General features: G+C 43.2%; 2 protein-coding genes across 2 annotated transcripts in view; both read left to right on the forward strand.

Moving 5' to 3' along the window:
• The window catches only part of Nlrp14 (NLR family pyrin domain containing 14), a 35,926-nt gene extending 25,985 nt beyond the window's left edge, over positions 1-9,941 (forward strand). Inside the window, exons 7-11 of the mRNA XM_034520676.2 lie at positions 1,808-1,978; positions 3,676-3,846; positions 7,627-7,797; positions 8,957-9,127; positions 9,616-9,941. Of these exons, the coding sequence (XP_034376567.1) occupies positions 1,808-1,978; positions 3,676-3,846; positions 7,627-7,797; positions 8,957-9,127; positions 9,616-9,748 (817 nt within the window). The 3' untranslated portion in view covers positions 9,749-9,941. The remainder of the gene's footprint in view (positions 1-1,807; positions 1,979-3,675; positions 3,847-7,626; positions 7,798-8,956; positions 9,128-9,615) is intronic.
• A 7,714-nt stretch (positions 9,942-17,655) lies between these two features.
• Rbmxl2 (RBMX like 2) lies at positions 17,656-19,107 on the forward strand. Its single transcript, XM_034485918.2, has one exon. It carries the CDS (start codon positions 17,806-17,808, stop codon positions 18,964-18,966), a length of 1,161 nt encoding a protein of 386 aa, XP_034341809.1. The 5' UTR covers positions 17,656-17,805; the 3' UTR covers positions 18,967-19,107.
• The last annotated feature ends 4,210 nt before the right edge of the window (positions 19,108-23,317 follow it).

Below are 23,317 nucleotides of genomic sequence, written 5' to 3' on the forward strand. Positions count from 1 at the left end.
TCTCTCCTCTCCTCTCCTCTCTCTTCTCTCTTCTCTCTCTCTCTCTCTCTCCTCTCTCTCTCTCTCTCTCTCTCTCTCCTCTCCTCTCTCTCCTTCTCTCCTCTCTCTCTACTCTCTTCCTTCTCCTCTCTCTCTCTCTCTCCCTTCTCTCTCCTCTCTGCTCTCTCTCTCTCTCTCTCTCTCTCTCCCTCTCTCTCTCTCTCCTCCTCTCTCTCTCCTCTCTCTCTCTCTCTCTCTCTCTCTCTCTCTCTCTCTCCTCTCTTCTCTCTCTCTTTCTCTCTCTCTCTCCTCTCATCTCTCTCTCTTCTCCTCTCTCCTCCTCTCTCTCTCTCTCTCCCTCTCCTCTTCTTCTCTCTCTCTCTTCTCCTCTCTCTCCTCTCTCTCTCCTCCTCTCTCTCTCTCTCTCTCTCTCTCTCTCTCGCCTCCTCTCTCTCTCTCTCTCTCGCCTCCTCTCTCTCTCTCTCGCCTCCTCTCTCTCTCTCGCCTCCTCTCTCTCTCTCTCTCTCGCCTCCTCTCTCTCTCTCTCTCTCGCCTCCTCTCTCTCTCTCTCTCGCCTCCTCTCTCTCTCTCCCTCCTCTCTTCTCTCCCTCCTCTCTCTCTCTCTCCCTCCTCTCTTCTCTCCCTCCTCTCTTCTCTCCCTCCTCTCTTCTCTCCCTCCTCTCTTCTCTCCCTCCTCTGTGTCTCCTCCCTCCTCTGTGTCTCCTCCCTCCTCTGTGTCTCCTCCCTCCTCTGTGTCTCCTCCCTCCTCTGTGTCTCCTCCCTCTCTGTGTCTCCCCCCTCTCTGTGTCTCCCCCCTCTCTGTGTCTCCCCCCTCTCTGTGTCTCCCCCCTCTCTGTGTCTCCCCCCTCTCTGTGTCTCCCCCCTCTCCTGGCATCTCCCCTCTCCTGGCATCTCCCCTCTCCTGGCATCTCCCCTCTCCTGGCGTCTCCCCTCTCCTGGCGTCTCCTCTTCTGTCTCCCCTCCCCCCCCCTCCCCCTCTCTTCCTCTCTCCCCCTCTCTTCCTCTCTCCCCCTCTCTTCCTCTCTCCCCCTCTCTTCCCCCTCTCCCCCTCTCTTCCCCCTCTCCCCCTCTCTTCCCCCTCTCCCCCCTCTCTCTCCCCCCCTCTCTCTCCCCCCCCTCTCTCTCCCCCCCTCTCTCTCTCCCCCCCTGTCTCTCCCCCCCTGTCTCTCCCCCCTCTCTCTCTCCCCCCTCTCTCTCTCCCCCTCTCTTTCCCCCCCTCTCTCCTCCCCTCTCTCTCCCCTCTCTCTCCCCCATCTCTCTCTCGCCCCTCTTTCTCCCCCCCTCTCTCTCCTCCCTCTCTCTCTCCCCCCTCTCTCTCTCATCAACCATGAATATTGTTCCTCAGGAATCATCCACCTTACTTGAGACAGCCTTTCATTGGCCTGGATTCACTAAATAGGCTAGGCTGCCTGACCAGCATGAACCCTAATGGTCTGCCTGTGTTCAACCTCCCAGAACTGGGTTTGTAACATAAGCTAATTTACTCAGCTTGTTACATGATGCTGGTGATCAAAAACGGGGGGTGCTAGTGCCTGTGTGGCAAGGGCAGACCAACTGAGCTAGCTCCCCAGCCCTATCTTCTTGTGTTGGGTTTTATACTTTTCTTATTTTGTTTTCATACTTTCTAGACCTCTCCCATTTTGTCTCATTTTCTCCTGTACCTAAATGCAATGGAATTCACAAGTTAAATGTCTGTTGAGGTTGATTCTACAGGAAAACTGGCCGATATCAGGTAACTTCCTCATGGCGTAAGGCAGGACAGTTGGAAACTGATGAATGGATCCTTTTTCATTTGTTTCTACTTTAGCTTAGCGAGCTGTGGCCTCACAAAAGATGGTTGTGAAGTTCTTTCCTCGGCTCTCACCAAAAGCAAGAGGCTGACGCATTTATGCTTGGCAGATAACATCTTGGAAGATGACGGGATACAGCTGCTCAGCTATGCCTTGAAGCATCCACAGTGTACTCTACAGAGCCTTGTGTGAGTGTCTATCTTCCCAATATAACATAGCTTAGAATGAATGCACATGTGTATATATATATATATACATATATATATATGTATATATATATGTATATATATATATATACATACATATACATATATTATATACACTATTGAAATCTTTAAAAACCACAACTTTTAAATGATTTTTGTTGAGCATGTTCTCAAATGTTTAGGGGTTTTTATATGTTAGGAATTGCTTCCTCAAAGGCTCCAATTTCTTCTGGATGTTTTTCTCTTATAAAAATCATACCTGATGATTATTATCAGGCATACTTTTATATACTACAGATACTACAGATAATTTTTCTATCTTATTGCTTTATTTCTAACTTCCTGTATGATCATTTCCATATTATGAAATTTTGAAATTAAGATATGATCTTGTGTTGCTTGGGCTAGCTTTGAACTTGTATGTAGTCTGGGCTAACTTTGAACTTCCTATGTAGCCTAGGCTAGTCCCAAATTGGAAATTCCCCTGCTTTAGCTTTCCAAGTGCTTGGATTACAGGCATGTACTACATACCCAGCCCTGATTTTTTATGTCATTTTTTTGTAAGGCATTCTGTCTTTTTTAAAAATTATTTTTATTGGATATTTTCTTACATTTCAAATGTTATCCCCTTACTCCATTCCCCCTCCCTTGCTTCTATGAGGGTGTTCTCCCACCTACCCACTCCTGCCTCATTTTTTTGTAAGGCATTCTGTCTTTTTTTAAAATTATTTTTATTGGATATTTTCTTACATTTCAAATGTTATCCCCTTACTCCATTCCCCCTCCCTTGCTTCTATGAGGGTGTTCTCCCACCTACCCACTCCTGCCTCCCCACCCTTGGATTCCCCTACATTGGGGCATGGAGCCTTCACAGGACCAAGGACTTCTCCCATTGATGTGTCCTGACAAAGCCACCCTCTGCTACATATGCGGCTGGAGCCATGGGTCCCTCCATGCGTACTCCTTGATTGGAAGTCATTCTGTCTTATAACTCCTAAAACTTCTCATTTCTAGAAATATCTTTTTTTAAATGTAATTTTGTCATCTCATAATTTTTAAGGCATGTTATTCCAAATTTATTCTAAATTTAACATTTACATATTTAGTTTTTCCAAATTTTGTTGTAAGGGTTATACTTATTTCTCCCCATATATAAGGCATGTTGTACTAAAATTATTAAATTACTGATTTAAAATGTCACTATCATATACAAAGAATACTAACTTTTTTTATTCCTATTATAATTCCTCATCCCAGCTTCTCTGTTCCATGTAGCTACTTCTGCAAGAGTGGACTATATACATTTTTAGGAAAATAAAAAAATTTCCATTTAATTTATAGCATGAAAAGCTGAGCCAGGTGTGGTGGTTCTTGCCTGTAATTCTAGAACTAGGGAGACTGTGGCAGGAGAAGCACTGCGTTTCAAACCCAGCCTGGGTAGTCCAACCTGTATTGCAAAGTGAGACCCTGTTTTAGAAAATTGGAAACGGGGACAGACGTTGGGATGGGCTCTGAGGAATGTGAGTCCAGTTTTTAACGGTTTGATGTAGGCGTGACTCATGAGGGGGACAAGCAGGCAATAGGAAGTCTGCCCTGAGATGGAGTGTTGAGCAGACATGAGACTTTGACTGGGCAGTGGAAGCTAACTCCATCTTTCCTCATACTGTGCTTCCCTGTAGGCTTAGGTGTTGCTGTTTCACTCCAGTCGGTAGTGAGTATCTCTCCGCTGCTCTGATGAATAACAGGAGCTTGATGCATCTGGACCTGGGATTTAACAAGCTGGAGGATAATGGGATAAAGCTGCTGTGTCACTCCCTTCAGCAGCCAAACTGCAATCTTCAGGAGTTGGAGTAGGTTTTCTATGACTCTAGTGTTGTGTACTTTGAACTATGGGCTGTCTTGGAGGGCAGGGGAGAGATCAAAGGAAAAACTGAGAAATAGGAGAATTAGAAAAAGAGCATAGACCTGACTCGTTTCTCATTCTGTTGGAGACAAGCTAAAGAAGCCTGTCTGGTTTAAAACAAAACCAAAATTATTATGGCCATCATAATCTGCTTCCCTCAGAGTTCAGAGGCATCAGGCTGAATAGGGGCCATTTCGTTTTAGATTGTGCCCTAGTAAATGTGTTTGTCAGCTACATCCACAAGGCTGAAATTTCTCTAGTTTTCCTTTCAGCTTTATTCATTTTTCCAAAAAGTATTTAATTTTTTAAATTATCATTTTATTTTATGTGCATGGGTGTTTTTTCTGAATGGATGCCTGTGTACCATGTGCATGCCTGGAGCCCACAAAAGCCAGAAGATGATTCTAGATCTCCTGAGACTGGAGACAGACAGTTGTGAGCCTCCATGCAAATGCTGGTAATTAAACTGGACCCTCTAGAAGAGACAACTCTTAACCACTGAACCATCTTTCCATTTCCAGGTTTATATTTAAACTAATTTTCCTGTTATGTTAATATTCAAAGAAACTGGAGGGTTTTGTGGTATAATATATTTTTCTTTTTAATCCTACAATTTAATTCTTGGGGTTTCCACACAAAGTAATGGGGTTCGTCTCCATATGTATATGTCATTATATTCTGTACTCATTTTTTCCTCCCCTTATTGATCTCCCCACTATTCTCCCCCTCCTCTATTTCCTATTCTCACCTCTCTGGAGATTTCTACCTTCCCTCTCATGATTCTCTTTCCAGTTAATTTTTCAGCTAGTTTTTTATTTTAGTTTTGAGACAGGGACTCCCAGAGCAGCAAGACTAGCTTAGAAGTCACCATCTTCCCTGACTGCTTCTTGAGTTGGAAGCAGGGAGATTACCACTACCTTGCCCTACAGTCCAGTTTTAAAAGTAGCCATTTTCATTCCTGAGCTCTCTTTGTAAGTATGCAAGCACATGCATGGCTTATGTATATGGTATGTGATAACTGTAGGGACAATACTGAGGTTCCCTTACACTTGGTGCTATCTAGAAAATCTTTAGCTACTTTAAATTATCCTGTGGGTTACTTTAATAACTTAGGTTATTCAATAATTCAGCATATAAATATTAAGTCCAAAGTGAAATAATACTGAGGTGTCGGCAGTCTCGGCCTACCTTGCAGCTAGATCTTTTCATGATTGAGTCCTTAGAGATATAAATCTTGCATATAGATTTATTTTATGGGTATGGAAGTTTTGCCTGCATGTATGTCTGTGTACCACATATATACCTGGTATCTATGGAAGACAGAGTGTGTGAGCCCTGGAACTGAAGTTATAGACAACTGTGAGCATCCATGTGGGTACTAGGAATTGAACCTAGGTCCTCTGGAAGAGCAGACAATATTCTTAACCACTGAGCCATTTTTCCTGCCCTATAACCTCAGCATTTCTTCAGCTTTTACCTTCACCTTGTTGGCATACCCAGAAGTGTTGTCCTGACTGGATTGAGTCAAGACAGCTGTTACAGTTTGAATTTGGAAGGTTCCCCCAAAAGTTTAGATGTTAAAAATCTTTGTTATCCACAGCTTCTCTGGGGGATGTGATGGAAAGAAGCATCACCCACATGGAGCCTACTTGGAGGGAGCCAGTCACTACTGTAAGGGCTGTCACTCTCCCCACTGTACTTTCCTTCCCTTTCCTGCTTCCTAGCCTGACATGAGGTGGGCATATTACCAGCCACATCCTTCTACCATAATGTCTGCCTCACCTTGGACACTTGAAGTGCCTTATTTCAGGTATTTGGTAACAACTCCCAAATGAGTTTATTGCAACATCTTAGCACCCATCCACATCCTTCAGGACAAGATGTATATGTGTGTTACTCTAAATTTCCTTGATCTTTACTCAACTTGATAAGGATAAGCCAATGCCTTTTCTGTAACCACAAAATAAAAACCAATTTCTAAAAGACCAGTATATCTAAGGTCTTTGCTCAGCCTGCCTTCTCTCCTTAATGCACAGGTTTGTAGTCACCTTCATAGCCTCTGGGAAGCCAGTGCAGTGTTCTCGGTAGTTATAAGAATTAGATTCTAAAAACCACTACCACACCCCCTTGCCCCCCAAAAAGAAGGAAAAAAAACAATTATGAGTCTAATGCTGAGAGGACTGGTGATGCTCTTACCAAGTGATAATGAAATGCTGATGAAATAAAGGCCCATGAAGAATATATTCCATGTATTGATACATAAGGGTAAAGAGTCTCAAGAAATAAAATGATACCAGAGAGAAGAAAGTCACTTTAGGTTAAAAGATGAAATGGATTTGTTACGTGAGCATATCATTAGCAGAAGAAAAGGAAAAGCAAGTGAAGAAATAACAGCATATGTGACATATGGGTGACAGGGTTGGCACATGTATACCTTTTCAGATAGGACCTACTAACTTGTTCAGGCTGGATTTACACTAATTCTGTAGCACAGGTAAGCCCACCTCATGATCCTTTACCCAAGTACCAGACATTACAGACCTGTGCCCTGTGAGGTAAAGCTTGTGACCGTTCAAAGGACCTGGAAGGAATAAGCTGTCTATATGTGGCTTTATTGTTCTTTAATGTTAATTTAACAATTTTGTTCTTTGAAAACTTTAGATAATTTCATTATCTATTATTCTCACTTCCCCCACAACTTCCTCTCAGCTTCATGTCCATTTTTACTTACTATTTTAGAACCTGCTGAGTCTAATTGGTACTGATCCTATGCAAAGGTATGGGATCATGTATTGGGACATAGGCAACTACCAGTAGCCACACCCCCAAAGAAAAGACTCTCCCTCTCAAAACTCATCAACATAGAGATGCTTCCTGGAGAGCCCCTCTTTCATCCATTTTGATATTGGGTTGGTAACCACAGCTGCTGCGAGTTTGTGTACAACAGTCATATCATAGCCAAAAGATAGAATTTTAACAACTGTGACTTGTCTGTGTGAGTGTATGTGTGTATGTGTGTGTGTTGGTCTGTCTATGTGAGTGTGTCTGTGTGTCTATAGCAGATTGAACCTGGGACTTTTATAATTGACTATACCCCAAGACCTCCAAACTTGAAAAACATAAAAAAAAAAAAAAGCAACAAAAACCTTAAGTCCTACAGATCTAAGGGTTCTTTGGAAAAGTTTTCATCCATTTTTTTCTGAGACAGTGATGCACCACCAATGCCCAGCAGCGTGAGTGAATATCCATTTTTAAAAGAATTATTAATGACTAGAGATGTCTCAGAGGTTAAGAATACTGGCCACTCCGACAACAGACCAGAGTTTGAACCCAGCACCCATGTGGTGGTTCACAACTGTACTCCAGTACAGGGAGGATAGTTTTTTTCTGACATCCCTGACTACTGGAAGTGCATGTTGTGTACATACATGTAGGCAAACACTCATATATATAAACTTTTAAATACCTATGGGAAAATCTAAAATGTTTTTTAAAAAAAACTAATAGGCAATCAGCTTTGTTTATGGGAGACAAATGTTCATACATTGGATTTTTTCTGCTCATTAAGAAATTCCATCTGTTTCTATTGATAATTAAGACATTTTAGGTTTTTCCTGGGTTGTACTAATACATAGAAAAAGGTTTAACTGCCTGGGCAACTCTCCTGGAAGAACTTAGGTCAGTCTTGCTACTAAAGAGCTTTCCTCCTCTCATGTGTTTTCCATAGGTTGATGGGTTGTGTTCTCACGAGCAAGGCTTGTGGGGATCTGGCTTCTGTTCTTGTGAACAACTCAAACTTATGGAATCTGGACCTTGGGCACAATGTCTTGGATGATTCTGGTCTGAATATTCTGTGTGATGCTTTAAGAAATCCAAACTGCCACATTCAGAGGCTAGGGTGAGTTCAGTTTTCTGTTACCAAAAAAAAAAAAGCTGGTTGAAGAGAAAGGTAATGTATATGTGGAGAATAAAAAGCAAATGATGCTATAGAAGATAAGTTACTTTGAGAAATAAGGATTGGAAGTTCAAATGTATGGGCCTCTATTTTGTATACCTTTTGCTATAGAATCTTCACCTATTTAGTACCTCAGATAAATACTATCCTATTGGGATCCTCCACGCTCTGTCACTGCTCAGATATTCTGGTTGTTCTTGAATTAATTTTTCATATGAAGTAGAGGACTTTACCAATCATGTTTCTGTAGAATGCCAAGTTCTCAAGGCAATAATGTCCTGTCCTTTCTATATGCTCATGTTCATTCAGTCCTAGATCCTCAGAACCTACAGAACCAAAATTGTAGGAGAAAAACAACTCCTGAAAGCTTCCCTCTGACCACCACACATAGTCTGAGCACTGTGGCATGTGCACACCTCCACGCATGATTTCCTCCAGTGTGATGTGGAAGTTTAAGACATAAAAATCCCTTTCACCCTCAAATTGCTTTTTGTTATGGTGTTTTATCACAGCAATCTGAACCATGATTAAGGCACCTACTGAACAATCTACCCTAGAGCCTGAATGTGTATTTACATAAATGACACTGTGCTTTGAAGCCTTATTTCTTGCTTTTTAAGGACTCAATACCAAGTTTCTAAAATCTTCTGTTTATATATTTTAGTTTATCCTTAGATGAAGATTTCAATTGCTTGGGGCTGGTGAGATGGTTTAGTAAGTAAAGGGGCTACCACATTGTACAGATACAGTTTGATCCCTGTAATCCCTCAAAAGGCTTTAGAGGTAGAAAGTGGATTCCACAAAGATGTCCTCTACCTCACAATGTATCCAGTGGCACATATGTCAACAGACAGACGACAGACACAAACACACACACACCTCTTAGCTATTTTATAGTATTATGCTTCCATAATTCCATGGACTTGTAATTGTGAATTGTAATTCATGTCAGAAGGGGATATGTTTAACCCATAAATTTCTAATTGTGTTGTAGTTCATGAATTCACTCTAGCTATATTCATGTCTTTTTTAAGTTCTAAGATTATCTTCCAAAGCTCACTGATCTCTTAAAGTTGTTTCTTTTTGTCTCTCTCCCCTGTAGATTGGAAAACTGTGGTTTAACCCCTGGTTGCTGTCAGGATCTCTTAGGTCTCTTATCTGACAACCAAAGTGTGATACAAATGAACTTAATGAAGAATGCCCTTGATCATGAAGCAATTAGAAGTTTATGTAAAGTCTTGAGGTCTCCAACATGCAAAATGGAATTTCTAGCGTAAGTCCTGAATGGCTTCTCAGGGGGACTATGTCCTATGTTGAGAGATTTGGGTACCCATTCTTTCCTTGATGCCCTGAGAATCAACCTGCTGCACTTTGATAGATCTGGAACCAGACTACCTTGATTTGAGTTCTGGCCCCACTCCTGTTTAACTTTGGGTATTTGCTAATATCACAAAGTGATCTGTAAAGTGGATAAATTGATAGAAAATCTATCCTTGAGAAAATTCCAAGGATCTAAAAAACTTGAGGCTGACATGGTGTCCAGTGTAATTAACAAGAGTGTGTTAGTTGTCTTCCTCCTGAGAAGAGGTTCCCAGAGGCCCTTGTTAATTACACTTGATATGCTGCTTCTCTTTGCTGCATCTCCACCAACCTCCAAATCCCACTTCCCATCAATATTAGTTAAATTTCCTATGTTAGCAAAGGTTTGTTTCCTCTCCTGAAGTTTTAGAAGGTAGAAAAGATGTTCATTTATTTTCTCAGGTTGGACAAAAAGGAAATATTAAAGAAGAAAATCAAGAAGTTTCTGGTTGATGTAAGAATAAATAATCCACATTTGGTCATTAAGCCACAGTGTCCTACTACAGAAAGTGGGTGCTGGTGGCAGTATTTCTGAAGAACCTGATGTGCCTGTAAACAATTTAAAAACATAACTTCCAAGTGGCAAAGTCTTTAACTTGTAAGAAATACTATTTTTGTCTGCAAGCACTGAACTGCATTCCAGTAGGGATAGGTTACACACATCTTGGTAAAATGTTTGTTGGGTTTCACACAGAGGTTGAAAAAGTAAAGTAAAACACACAAAATGCTATAAGCGTCATGTTTTTATTGACTATGGAGCTTAAAAACCTGGGAAATGGAAAAATGAACTTGATGATGGGACTTGTCCCAGTTAGGGTTACTTATTGCTGTAATGAAACACCACCACAACCAAAAAGCAACTTGGGGCATTTTTCTCATTTCTATACAATGGTTCATCAAAGCAGGGAGGAGAGGGCCTCACACAGGGCAGGAACCTGGAGGCAGCTGATACAGAGGCCACAGGGGAGTACTCCTTACTGGCTTGGCTCAACAGGGCTTGCTCAGCTTTCTTTCTAATAGAACTCAGGGCCACCATCCACAATGGGCTGGGCACTCCACATAAATTACTAAGAAAATGCCCTATAGCGGGATCTTATGGAGGCATTTTCTTGATTGAGGATGGGGGTGGTGGGAAGGTAAGACATTAAATTATCCAGCACAGGACTAAAGATTCACAAGCCTGGGTTCCCCACAGCCCTGGCTTAGTTCATACCTGTGTTCTAGCTTATCCTATTAGAATGTCATCCATATGTGCACTGAGTATGTCAAAGTCATTTGTGTCTTTAAATGTAGATTTATATAGACTCCATACTGGAATCAATAAGAATATTGGGGGAATCTCCATAGAAGTGGGCATTTTAAGTAACCTCTGAGCAGTTGAGAATCACTGGTTTAGGTAGATGTGGGAATACAATTCTGCAATGACTACTTTGTAGCCTCCTGTTAGTGAAAGGGGGGGCTTTTAAGAGAACATAAGGCTATTGAAGGTAAAACTAAAGATTCATTTGATAAAATGGCACAGTAGTTATCTGTTAAAGATTGTTAGGGGCTATTGAATAAAGCTGTAGAACAAACCATTCCAGAACTGTGTGGTGGGAGAAAAGAAACCTTCTGATTTAGAGCCAGGTGCGGTGGTACATGTCTTCAATACTCAGCACTTGGGAGGAAGAGGCATGTGAATCTCTGGGTTCAAGTTGAAAGCCTGACCTACAAAGTGAGTTCCAGGCCAGCAAGAGCTACATGGTGAGACCCTGACTCAATAAAATAACTCATGACATGGCAAATGAGCATTGAGCAAGGGCTCAGCCAAGCATTTTCTTTGGTATCATGTGTGGCTCATTGGTGGCATTGGGTGGGAATGCTCTGGAAGCCACATGGGAGGATGACTGCAAACCCAATATGAAAGCCCTACAAGGCATCTGTGTCTGTGAATTGGAACACTTTAAACGCTGCCCTAGGAGTGCTGCCACTACCAGTACAGTACTCAATACTGGTAGTGAGTAGCTACAGGGAGGGCACTTAGAAGAAAGCCTACTTGGAGTGGAGAGGAGGTGTTAAGGGTAGGGAGAGGGTGACTAAGAGCAGGATGGGAGGGGTTGAGATCTGAGGGGCAGGACCTGGAGGAGGTGAGTGCACTGGGAACAGAGTGCTAGCCTTGAGCAAACAGCAGTACCAGCCTGAAGGAAGTCCAGAGCAAATCTGCAGAGGCCCATACTGCTTCAGACAGGAGCAAGCCAGTCATTGATGTCTCTAGACTCAGAATGGAGCAGAGCAGGCAGCCCCAGCCAGGTTTCCATTGCCCCCGAGCAGGACCCTGGACAGCACTTTTGTAGTTTTCCCTCAGTTTTAAAGGGCAATTTGCCACTTAAGTCTGTTCCTGGCGGGGCAGTGGTGGCGCATGCCTTTAATTCCAGCACTTGGGAGGCAGAGGCAGGCGGATTTCTGAGTTTGAGGCCAGCCTGGTCTACAGAGTGAGTTCCAGGACAGCCAGGGCTACACAGAGAAACCCTGTCTCGAAAAAAACAAAACAAAAACGAAAAAGCCAAAAAAGTCTGATCCTGAGTTTTTAAATATATTTTGGATAAAAGCTAACCTCCAAATAACCAAACAACCCAATCAAATAATCTGGGCATAGAACTAAACTGAGAATTCATAGCAGAGGAATATCGAATGGCCAAAAAGCACTTAAAGAATTGTTCAAAGTCCTTAGTGATCAGGGAAATGCAAATCAAAGCAACCCTGAGAGTCCACCTTACACCTATCAGAATGGCACTCAGGTGACAGCACATGTTTTGGCAAGGATGTGGAGAAAGAGGAACACTCCTCCACTACTGGTAGGATGGCAAACTAGTACAAACACTCTGGAAACACTCTGGAAATCAATCTGGAGGTTCCTCAGAAAATTGGAAATAGATCTACCTGAAGACCCAGTTTTACTACTCTTGAGCATATACCCAAAAGATGCCCCACAAGGACACATGCTCCACTATGTTCATAGTGACCTTATCTGTAATACCCAGAAGCTGGAAACAACCCAGATTCTCTCAAGGGAAGAATGGATACAGAAATATCTACCTATAAACAGAGGAATCTCCATCAACCTTTCTTGGGTAGGGTATTAACATATAGGTATGATCCAGCTCTTCATGCCCTTCTGCTTTAGACAATGTTTGAAAAGCCAGTTTATAATCTCTACGAAAGCAGTACTCCTAAAAGAGCATCTCTGTGCATTGCTGTAACTGTGGGAGCCGAGCATGTTCCTTTTTGAAGAAATGCAATTTGGAAGTCCTCATTGCTATGTCTCCTCTACTCGGGTGCTCTTCTACTTTATTAGCACTCAGCATTTGCATCTACTATGGAGCAAGTAAAACCCTGCTCACTCAGTGTCTCTTTCTGTCAAGACAACTTGGTAGAGATCAGGAATATAGTTGAGTGGTAGAGAGCTTTCTGAGCATGCTGGAGGCTCTAGATTCAACCTTAAACACCAGGTAAATAAGTAAAATAAGGGGAAAATAACCACTTTTGGTCCAAATCCTACTTACCAGCTATGTTCTACAACTCTACAGGAAATGTGGCATATAGCCATAGGCAATATGTCTCTTCTACTCCCACAACTGTCTTTAGCAGTAGTTTGTATCTCAGCAATACAAGATGAAATGATATAGTATTCTCCATTCTTTGCATTACTGTAATTGTGACAGGGCAAGACAAACCTGAGGCCATTTGGGGTTTAACTATAATTTTATCTCCCTGATGGAGAATCCAATGGGAAAGTACCCAACTCTATTCTAGGAACTTGAATTCATGATGCTCCAGCTAATTTACCTTAGCTTCTGTTAAACTGCCTGTTTGCACAAATCTCCCCTGGGAACAGCAGAGTGAGATACCACGATGTCTTTAAAATGCCTTTGCTCTAAATGCTCAGGACTACACTTACGTCCTAAATGCAGCCCTGAGTGTATTTCTGGCCATTTGGAATAAAGACTTCCAACTGGCTATAAACTGTGTCTATGTGGTCATCTCTGGTGGGCTCCCTGTAACATAATCCCTCAACTCATTTGGGTCAGTTCAAAAATCAGATGGACAAGTATATAGTTAATATCCCCCTTGGTAAAATCCAGCCACCTTCTGAAACTACAAGTAGTTTTGCCTTTTTTTTTTTCCCTCCTTTGAGATAAGGTTGTCCAGCCTGGTCCCAGGCCAGGGTCAAGTAATTCTCCAGCCTCTACCTCCCAAGTAGAGACTACAGGTCTGTATAACTGTACCTTATTCCCAAGTTAGTTCCTCTTATGAACATCAATATGTTCTCTTTTAATGCTGGAGTTTTCCAAAATTCCCATAGTGATGTTCATATAGGTGTTCCCTTAAAGGCCAGGTTTTCATTATCCCTCTCCTTAACCATATATCCAGGCTACTGACTATAGCTGTAGTGTCATGATGTCAGTAACAACCCACACATAAGAGCTTTTACCAGTGTCAAAATCCTTCCATGACTGCAAGGAAAACAGCATTTTATTGAAACTCCCTGTCTAAATAAATATTGCTGTGATGAAACACCATGGCCACAGCAACTCTTATAAAGGAAAGCATTTAATTGGGGCTGGCAAACAGTTCAGAAGTTTAGTCCATTGTCAGCATGGTAGGAAGCATGGCAACAGGTAGGCAGATATGCTGGAGTTTTACACCTGGAGGGACAGACAGCAGGAAGAGACAGTGTGAGCCACTGGGTCTGGCTGGAGCTTCAACATTTCAAAGCCCACGCCCAGAAACACACTTCCTCCAACAAGTCCACACCTCCCATCCTTGCCAGAAAATGTGGTTCGTTTATACAATGGAATACTTTATTTCATAATAGCTAGAAAATGGAAACAACCCAGATGTCCCTCAACTGAAGAATAGATAAAGAAAATGTGGTGCATTTACACAATGGAACACTATTCAGCTATTAAAAACAAGAATATCCTGAAATTTGCAGACAAGTGCGTGGAACTAGAAAATACCCTGAGTGAGGTAACCCAGATCCAAAAGGACATTCCTTATAACGGTTAACAGCCATAAAGTCCAGGGTAATCATGCTATAATCCACAGTCCCAAAGAAGCTAAATAACAAGGAGGGCCCAAGGGACAACGCTTGAATCTCTCAAAGGGGGGAAATAAAATGGTCATTTCGGGTGAATGGAGGAAGGGAATTGGAAGAGAGAGGGGATGTGGGGGTTGGGGGAGGGTTGGAATCAGGTGTAGGGAGAGCTAGGGACAGAGGCCTGGGCTAGTTAACAGAAATTGGCAGCTGCTGCGGTGAGGTTGGGGCACTCCAGGGGTCTATGATGGATTTTCTCACTGAGGCTCCTAGCAGTGAAAGATATGGAGTCTGGAGTGGCCACCTACTGTAGCCAGGCAGGACTCCAGTGGAGAAATAAGGGCAGCAACCCACCTACAAAACCTTTAACTCAAAATGTGTCCCGCCTTCAAGATGTGCAGGGACAAAGATAGAGCAGAGACTGAGGGAATGGCTAACCAATGATTGGCTGAACTTGAGACTCATCCTATGGACAAGAACAAACCCTTGCACTATTAATGATACTTTGCTATGACAGAGGCCAAGCAAAACTGTCCTTTCAGAGGCACCACCCAGAAGCTGACCGGAAAAGACGCAGAGACTCACAGCCCAACATTAGAGCTCAGAAGTCTTGTGGAAGAGTGAAGGGAGGGATTGAGGGACATGGAAGGGATAGAAACTCCACATGAAGGCCAACAGAGCCAACTAACTTGGACATCTGGAGGCTCCCAGAGAATGAACCACTAACCGAAGAGCACATATGGACTGTACCTAACCCCCCCCCCCCTTGTAGCAAATGTGCAGCTTGGTCTTCATGGAGGTCCCCCAACAACTGGAGCAGGGGCTGGCTCTGTTGCCTACCTGTGGACCCTGTTCCCCTTACTGGACTGCCTTGTCTGGCCTCAGTTGGAGAGGATGTGCCTAGTCCTGCACTGACTTGATGTGCCAAGCTGGGTTGGATCCTGTGATGTGGGTCTTCCCCTTCTCAGAAAAGAAGAGACTTATGAGGGGAGGACTGGGAAGAAGGGGACTACAATCAGGATGTAAAATGTATAAATAAATTTAGGGGTGGGGGAAGGTCTGAATCCACTTCCCTAAAAGCAGGCAGACCCGCTATCTCAACATTGAATGAATATTGTTCACTGATAGAACACAAATGTATGTGGACTAAGAGAAATATTTAAAGAGTTTTATTCCATATTGTTCGAGTAGTTAGTGCTTAGTAATCAAATGTATTAAAGTAAAATGGAGTTGCCATTCCCTAGGAATCTATGGGGGCCATTTTCATTCAAACCACTACACAACCACCCAGAGCTCTTTTTCCTCTCTTTAAACACAGTGGTGGCTTTCCAGCAGGAAAAACACTAGCCTTAGAACTCCTAAACATAACTATATAACTCTTTATTGGTCAACTGAGTTCTGTATCCAAGACACTATCAATACTATATACATCTAGCATAATTTCACACTATTCCAAAATTAGTTCTAAGGGGAAATAGTTTTCTTCTTGGTAAACTTACTAAACAAGTATTATTCTTTCAGCTCTATATTTCTACTGCAACACATTAATGGTGTGGGGGGGGGGAGGGGGTCCCACACACCATTAATGTGTTGCAGTAGAAATATAGAGCTGGTCCCTTCCTCCTCCTTAGGAGCACAGAAGTTCTCACATTCTTATTACTGGGTTGGATAAGTGATCAGCTCTCACACTAAAGTTATCTAGGTCCCCACTAGCATTTACATGCTTTATTTACACAGCATTTACTGTGAAGAGACGTTAGGACCAAGGCAACTTATAGAAGAAAGCATTTAACTGGGATTTGATACAGCTTCCAAAGGTTAGTTCATTATCATCATGGTAAAGAGTGTGGTGGCAGGCATGCATGCACGACACTGGAGTAGTGACAGCCACATTCTGATCCTTGGCCAAGGTGCAGGGTAGAGGAAGAGGGAGGAGATGGACAAAGAAAAAAAGACACTGGGCCTGGCATGGGTTTTTGAAACCTTAAAGCCCACACCCAGTAACACAAATGCTCCAACAAAGGCTACACCTCCTAATCCTTCTCAAACAGTTCCACTCCCTGGAGAGTAAGCATTCAAATATTCTATGGGCCATTCTCATTCAAATCGTCACATCACCTTTGGGCATCAAGTATGCCCTAGAAATAACAAAAGGCATTCTTTCCCAGAAATGCTAAGGGTTTTAGGAGCCCTACAACAAGAAGTCTAGACAAAGACTGTGCTGAGTGTCTGTTGGCAGCTTGTATGAAGGTGTTAACAATGCAAAATGGAATTAGATGGCATCCAAATGTATTTTGGGGTCAGGTTTCCTAAATGATTGGGTTAGGAAAGAGGCACTCTCCAGAGTGACAGAAGTTCCAGTCTTCACCAAAGGGAGGGGGAAAGGTTGTGAAAGAACTATATAAGAAATATTAAAAATATTAAACCAGCCGCATAGATAAATCACAAAAATATGCTGGGTGAATCAGCAAAATCACAAGAGTTCATTATGATTATAGAAGTAAATTTATATTAAGCTGAAGAACAGGCAAACTCCATTTGTGGTAGATGAGAAAACAGTGACCCCAATTGTGAGGAAGGAAGGCACAGTTCTGATGGAAATACAATGGGAGAGTTCCAAGGAGGGGAATGTTAGGCGTCTTGATGTGTGTGGGTTATGGTTACATGGAAACACACACGTGAAAGATTAAGCATCAAACTATGCACACTCATAAACCTGGAGAACATTAGAGAAAATGGAATAAGAAACTCCCACGTTGAGAAAAAAATATGACAAATCGTTCTACAAAAGAAGTAAAAAAATGGAGGAAAAACAGACAAGATAATCATGGTTACGATTAAACCTTACAAACGGGCAGGAAGAAATGTGAAAACCATTTTCGTGTATACATATGAGGCCAAACAGACGAAGATTAAAGAAGAAAAAAAAAAGGAGTAAATCCATATAACGATTCTTTCTCACTATTGTTTTGCCTATCAACACCTTCTCCTTCCCTTCAGGGGAAAAATAAACTCTCGCATTTCATTACTAAGCTTTATATACAAACTCCGTTCTAAATCTTTTAAACGACTACAAATTTCATTTTCCAGAGGGTTGGTTGGTTGTTTTAAAATCGTTTGGGTAACTAGGTTTGGAACGCCTAGGAATTCTTACTAAGAGCAGTGGAACTTTATTTCTCCTTCCCCTAACGGCTTTTTAATTCAGCCGAGCTTCAGGGATGAGGCCCCACACGTGAAGCCAGGGCCAGCAGAGTGAGACTGAAGAGGCCACCGAAGCCACAAACCAGTTTCTGCCTCCCCGAGACACCCGCTTGAGGTACGGCCCTGCCGACCAATCACAGCCAGGAGTCGCCCGTGGCACAGGGGCCGCCCGGCCCTGCCTTCCGCCCTCCCGCCTGCGCACAGCGCCCCCGACCGGTAGGAGGCGGTCTCGACCAGCTTGGAGAGTTCAGTGTCGCGCTGTCTCTCGCCTCTCCACCACCACAGTCCTCGCTGCTGCCGTCGCTGCTGCCGACATGGTTGAAGCCGACCGTCCAGGGAAGCTCTTCATCGGGGGTCTCAACCTCGAAACCGACGAGAAGGGCCTCGAAGCCGCTTTCGGCAAGTATGGCCGCATCATCGAGGTGCTCCTGATGAAGGACCGGGAGACCTCCAAGTCCAGAGGCTTCGCGTTCGTCACCTTCGAGAACCCCGCGGACGCCAAGGCCGCCGCCCGAGACATGAACGGCAAGTCCCTGGATGGTAAGGCCATCAAGGTGGCCCAGGCCACCAAGCCGGTGTTCGAGAGCGGCCGGCGCGGGCCCCCTCCTCCCCGCAGCCGCGGCCGCCCTAGGGGCCTGCGCGGGACCCGCGGCGGCGGCCCGAGGCGCCCTCCCTCCCGGGGCGGGTCGGCCGACGAAGGCGGCTACACCGGGGATTTCGACCTGCGGCCTTCGCGGGCCCCTATGCCACTGAAGCGCGGACCACCGCCGCGCCGGGCCGGGCCTCCGCCCAAGAGAGCAGCGCCGTCGGGCCCGGCGCGCAGCGGCGCGGGGATTCGCGGGCGGGCGGCGGGCTCCCGGGGACGAGACGGCTACGGGGGCCCGCCGCGCCGGGAGCTGCCACCGCCGCGCCGCGACTCGTACCTGGGCGCGCGCGACGAGGGCTATTCGCCCCGGGAGAGCTACTCGAGCCGCGACTACCCGAGCGCCCGAGACCCGCGCGACTTCGCGCCCTCGCCCCGCGACTACACCTATCGCGACTATGGCCACTCGAGCGCGCGAGACGAATGCCCTTCCAGGGGCTACTGCGAGCGCGACGGCTACGGCGGCCGCGAGCGCGACTACTCCGAGCATCCGAGCGGAGGCTCCTACCGCGACCCCTTCGACAGCTACGGGGACCCGCGCGGAGCCGGCCCTGCACGAGGTCCGCCGCCATCTTACGGCGGGGGCCGCTACGAAGAGTACCGCGGCTGCTCGCCCGACGGCTACGGCGGCCGCGACAGCTACCGCAGCGAGCGCTACTCGAGTGGCCGCGAGCGCGTGGGTAGGCCGGAGCGCGGGCTGCCGCCGTCTGTAGAACGAAGCTGCCCGACGCCGCGCGATTCCTACAGCCGCTCGGGCCGCCGGGCGCCCCCGAGGGGCGGAGGCCGCGTGGGAAGCCGCCTGGAGCGAGGGGGAGGCCGGAGCAGGTACTGAGCCCGCCGGCCGCTGGCCTCAGGACTGGCATCCGAAGTCAAGAAAAGAAGAATCAGTTTCCTGGTAACTCATCCAAGGACTAGTCCTAAGAAGAGTTGTTTTTCTTATTTTTACCGTTTTAAGATTTTTTCCCCCTTGTTAACTTCCTCTGCATTTTGATGCACTTGAGAGGCAAAAAAAAAAAAAAAAAAAAAGTTAAAACTCGTTTAATTTCATTTTGGAATTGTTAAACGTTTCAACAAGCTGGTGTTAAAAGTATGACTTGAACCTGCGTAGTAGTCTTCCTTGTCGTTCAAAGTAGTTCCCGTAAAGGCTTCTTCCCTTCCAAATTTGCCTGATAAATGAGGCAAACGGTTCTATGGTCTTTGCACAGAAATCTTGCCCACCTAAATCGGAAAAAGGATTGTGCCCCTTCAGACCAAACTGGGTATTGGGGAGAAAGAGTTGGGGGGAATTGGTGTTTGCTGCTCGATTTCAAAGTGTCTTTCAAACTGAATCTGTTTCCAGTATTAAAAACCAACCAAACAGCAACCAAACCCACTTAGACCAGACGCTGTGTAAAGAAGGTGCCCATCGATCGATGAGTCCAAAGCAAATGGATGCTGGCTTTTAACTTTTTTGACTGCTTTGCCGATTTTGCTTTTTCTTTGGAGATCTGCAGAATCTCCTGTCTCTTCCTTCCCCAAGATAGCATTTACATGATTGGAACATCGATGGAATGCTAAATTTAAAATTTGACCAACCAACCACAAAGCTGAAAAACAACCCAAAATTACCTATTGATAGCATTTATTTTTAACACTAATAAGTTATTTTAAAATGTGCCAATGGTGGATTTGGGAATCATAATGACTTCCATTCCTAACTCCGATATAGATACTGGTTCAGGTGGAGAAAATTGGGCTTCTTCCCCTCCTGGGTGAAGCTTCTCAGGAACAAAGGTCAGAGAATCCCTGAAAGATTGCATTTCAACATCTGAGAATTTCAAACTACTATGAAGGGGCAGGGTCAACTGTCGGAAAAAAGCAAAGGGTGTTTTGAGTGTTCCCCACTGAAAAGGGAGGTTTGGGCAGAAAAAGATCAGAAAGGCTTCTTTCAAGATACTTCAGGAGAGACTTGTCTCCTCTTTCCACCCCAAACTTAGGTCAAGAAATACCTGTGGAATCAATCCCCTTGGCTTATGTGAGAAAATGGTGTAGAACTTACTGTCCAGTGTAATGTTGCTGGAGGAGACAGATGGACACCTCAACAACAACAACAAAACCAATTGAGCTCTGAATACAACACACACAGTCCTAGAACATGGGTGGTTTTGGTTTTTTTGACAATGTAGTAGATGAATTAAAAGGATATGCCATATAGTGGCCCAGAAGATGAAATTCAGCAAATAGAAATTTTAAATCCAGGAATTATTCTAGCAAAACTCCTAAGATCTTTATGGGAAAAAGATATTTATAAAAGGACAGAAGAAGAACTAAACAAATGGAAATTTGTGTCTGCTCACGATTGAGAAGGCTTACCATAACTTCTCAATCTCACCCAAGTAATTTGAAAAAGCAGTACAACTCAAGTGAAGTCACAACATACTTTTTCTCATAGCTCCCCTTCCCTCCTTAATAACACCACTTAATGTTGATCAGCGATGCAATGTTACTATTTGGTAAGCTAAACCCAAAACAAAACTAGCTTTATCTCATCAACAAATTATGAAGGAAGTTTTTTTAAAAAGATAATGGAAGATATATATAGCTAATCCTAAGATTTACATGATGGAATAAAGAGCAAGAAGAGCCAAACGGTATTGAGAAAGTATTAGGAGATACCAAATATTATCACAGATATCAAGATTTATTACAAACCTCTAGCAATTTAAGCTGTATATATATTATCAACAGACAAGAATAGACCAGTAGACCAAAATCATGAGCCTAGGAACAGGCCCACTTACAGATACAAGCATTTGTCATATGATAGAAGTAGCTTTAAAAGTCAATGGTGAAAGAATGGACAATTTAAAAATGACTGTTATTTTGCAAATGATAAAGTCAGATTCTTTAACTCACACGATACACTAGATGGTTTGAAAACAATTCTGAAGAGGAAAACTGCATTCACTATAGTTGGGTAGAGAATTCTTTTTAAAGAAAAGCCCAAACCTAAAGGAAAATGTTGATATAATTTCCACACTTTTAAGATATTTTGTGATAAAGGTGCTATTAACAAAATGAAATGTCAAAATTAACAAAATGAAATGTCAAATCAATTGGAAGATTTTTTTATATTGAAATAGCTTCCAAAAGAATGCTTTGCAAATCAGTTTTTAAAAATGACAAGGAAAAATTGAGCAAAAAGACTCATGCTTTCCTGGTAAGTGTAGAAGTGGATACAGCCACTTTGGAAGTAAATTGGCAGTCCCTAGTAAAGCTGAAGGGTGTGTATCTCATGATCCAGAAATTTTCTTTCAAGAAAATGCCCTAAAAACCGCACAAGTACACAAGGAGTTATATACAAACTGGTCTTTTAGATCCCTCTTGGGTATTTAAAAGGTGTAAACCAGCTTATCAGGAACGGTTCAACAGAGGATGAAGCTCCATCCAGAAGCTCAGGTGAAGTGGCAGATCCACGTGATCAACATGGGTAAGTATAAATAATGTGGTAGAAGGGGAAAACTGCATAAATATACTAAAACCAGAAAGCATCATTGGAGTGAGAACACTTAATAGGGGTATTTAGTGTGAGAAGGAAAAAGATTTTAGCTGAATCTAATACTCTATGCTTTTTAACTTCCTGGTTTTTGGAGTTTTTTTTATTTTTTATTTTTGTTGTTTATATTGTATGAAAAACTTTCCAATTAACATTTCTATGGCTTGCACATTGACATCTGATAATAAGTTTAAAACATTTCACAGAAATTTTAGTATAAAAATTAAAGGTTTGCACAGTACATGACATATAACCAAGCAAAGTGAAACACTTATTTTTACAGTAATTTTCTTTTGTTCACATGAGTACAGGTGGTACATTTGACTCAGTTTCTAGACCCTTCCTATCTGGACTGGGTTACTACCTTGGATATAATTTGAATATCTTTATTCCAAATTTTAGAAAGTTGCAGACTTTTTGACACAGTCTTAGACCTCTAGTGTTAAATTCACAAGTAGGCGAATTCCTTGAATTCCTTGTCCCACCTGTCACTGTCTCCCAGGTGCTTAGACTGTAGGCATGCCTCTCCACACTAGATCCACACTTATTTGGGAAGCAAAGAAAAACTTTTCTGCAATTAACATTACTTAATGAATAGTAATCTTAATGTGGAAGCTATTTATAACTAGGGCTGCTATAACATTTCTTTAAATATGTGGTTTCCACACCCATTCCCTTTGAGTTTATATTTTGAGAGCAATGTGATTTCGTTTTCTTAAAATATTCCTTTTCAGGGACAGTGACTCTGCTCTCATTAATGTTTCCCCCTTGGGACAGAATGTAGAACTGTCCAAGCAGACTCAGGATGCACTGCATACATAAATCCCCTATGGAGGTAAAAAAAACTCCTTTTAGAATCTGCCTGTGTATACAGTGATGTTGATTTAATTTCTGTCACAGGATAGCCCTTCTAAGAATGAGTTTTAAAGACCCAACAACAAATATGTATAGATAACATGGAATGTCATTTATCCAGCGAAAGACTTGACTATAGAGCAACTGCAGTGCAGCAACAACCCCACTGAGCTGAATGCCTGTTGGGAGGGTTTTTTAAATTTTTTTTATTTTTTTTAAGAGGGGCAGAGGGATGGGGCAGAAAGCAGCAGTACAGCTTCCCCCTATTGCCTGGAGTCCACTTGCTTAGTGGAGACATGTTCACAGGCGCTGCCCTCATTCTGGAATTCATTTGCTTGGGCAAGTTTCTTAAAGGATTTGATCTCCAATACACACACCCACATTAGCATTTAATATTGGGAACGTCATACTAATGAGTTGTACAGAGGGAGTTGTAAACTGTTTTTTAAAAATGGGCCTAAAAAAAACAAAACAAACAAAAAAGGAACCTTGGGCTCATCGGTTAAGGGCACTGGCTACTCTTCCAGAGGTTGTCAGTTCAATTCCCAGCAACCACATGGCTCACAACCGTCTGTAATGAAAATCTGAAGCTCTCTTCTGATGTGTCTGAAGACAGCTACAGTGCATTCATATAAGTTTTTTGTTAAGAACCTTAAAAAATGGGCCTAACAAGTTCCCACTAAACTTTATAAAAGTTGTGTCTCTACAAGGCCAATGTTCTGGGGATTCATTCTGGAGAAAGTAATTCTTAGCCAGGCAATGGAAATATGTTTTAAACAAAATATTGTTTGGC

The sequence above is a fragment of the Arvicanthis niloticus genome, chromosome 1 (assembly GCF_011762505.2).
Source record: "Arvicanthis niloticus isolate mArvNil1 chromosome 1, mArvNil1.pat.X, whole genome shotgun sequence".
Classification (NCBI taxonomy): domain Eukaryota; kingdom Metazoa; phylum Chordata; class Mammalia; order Rodentia; family Muridae; genus Arvicanthis; species Arvicanthis niloticus.

Coding starts and splice junctions, on each gene's coding strand:
- Rbmxl2 (XM_034485918.2), top strand. CDS start 17,806: ATGGTTGAAGCCGACCGTCCAGGGAAGCTCTTCATCGGGGGTCTCAAC.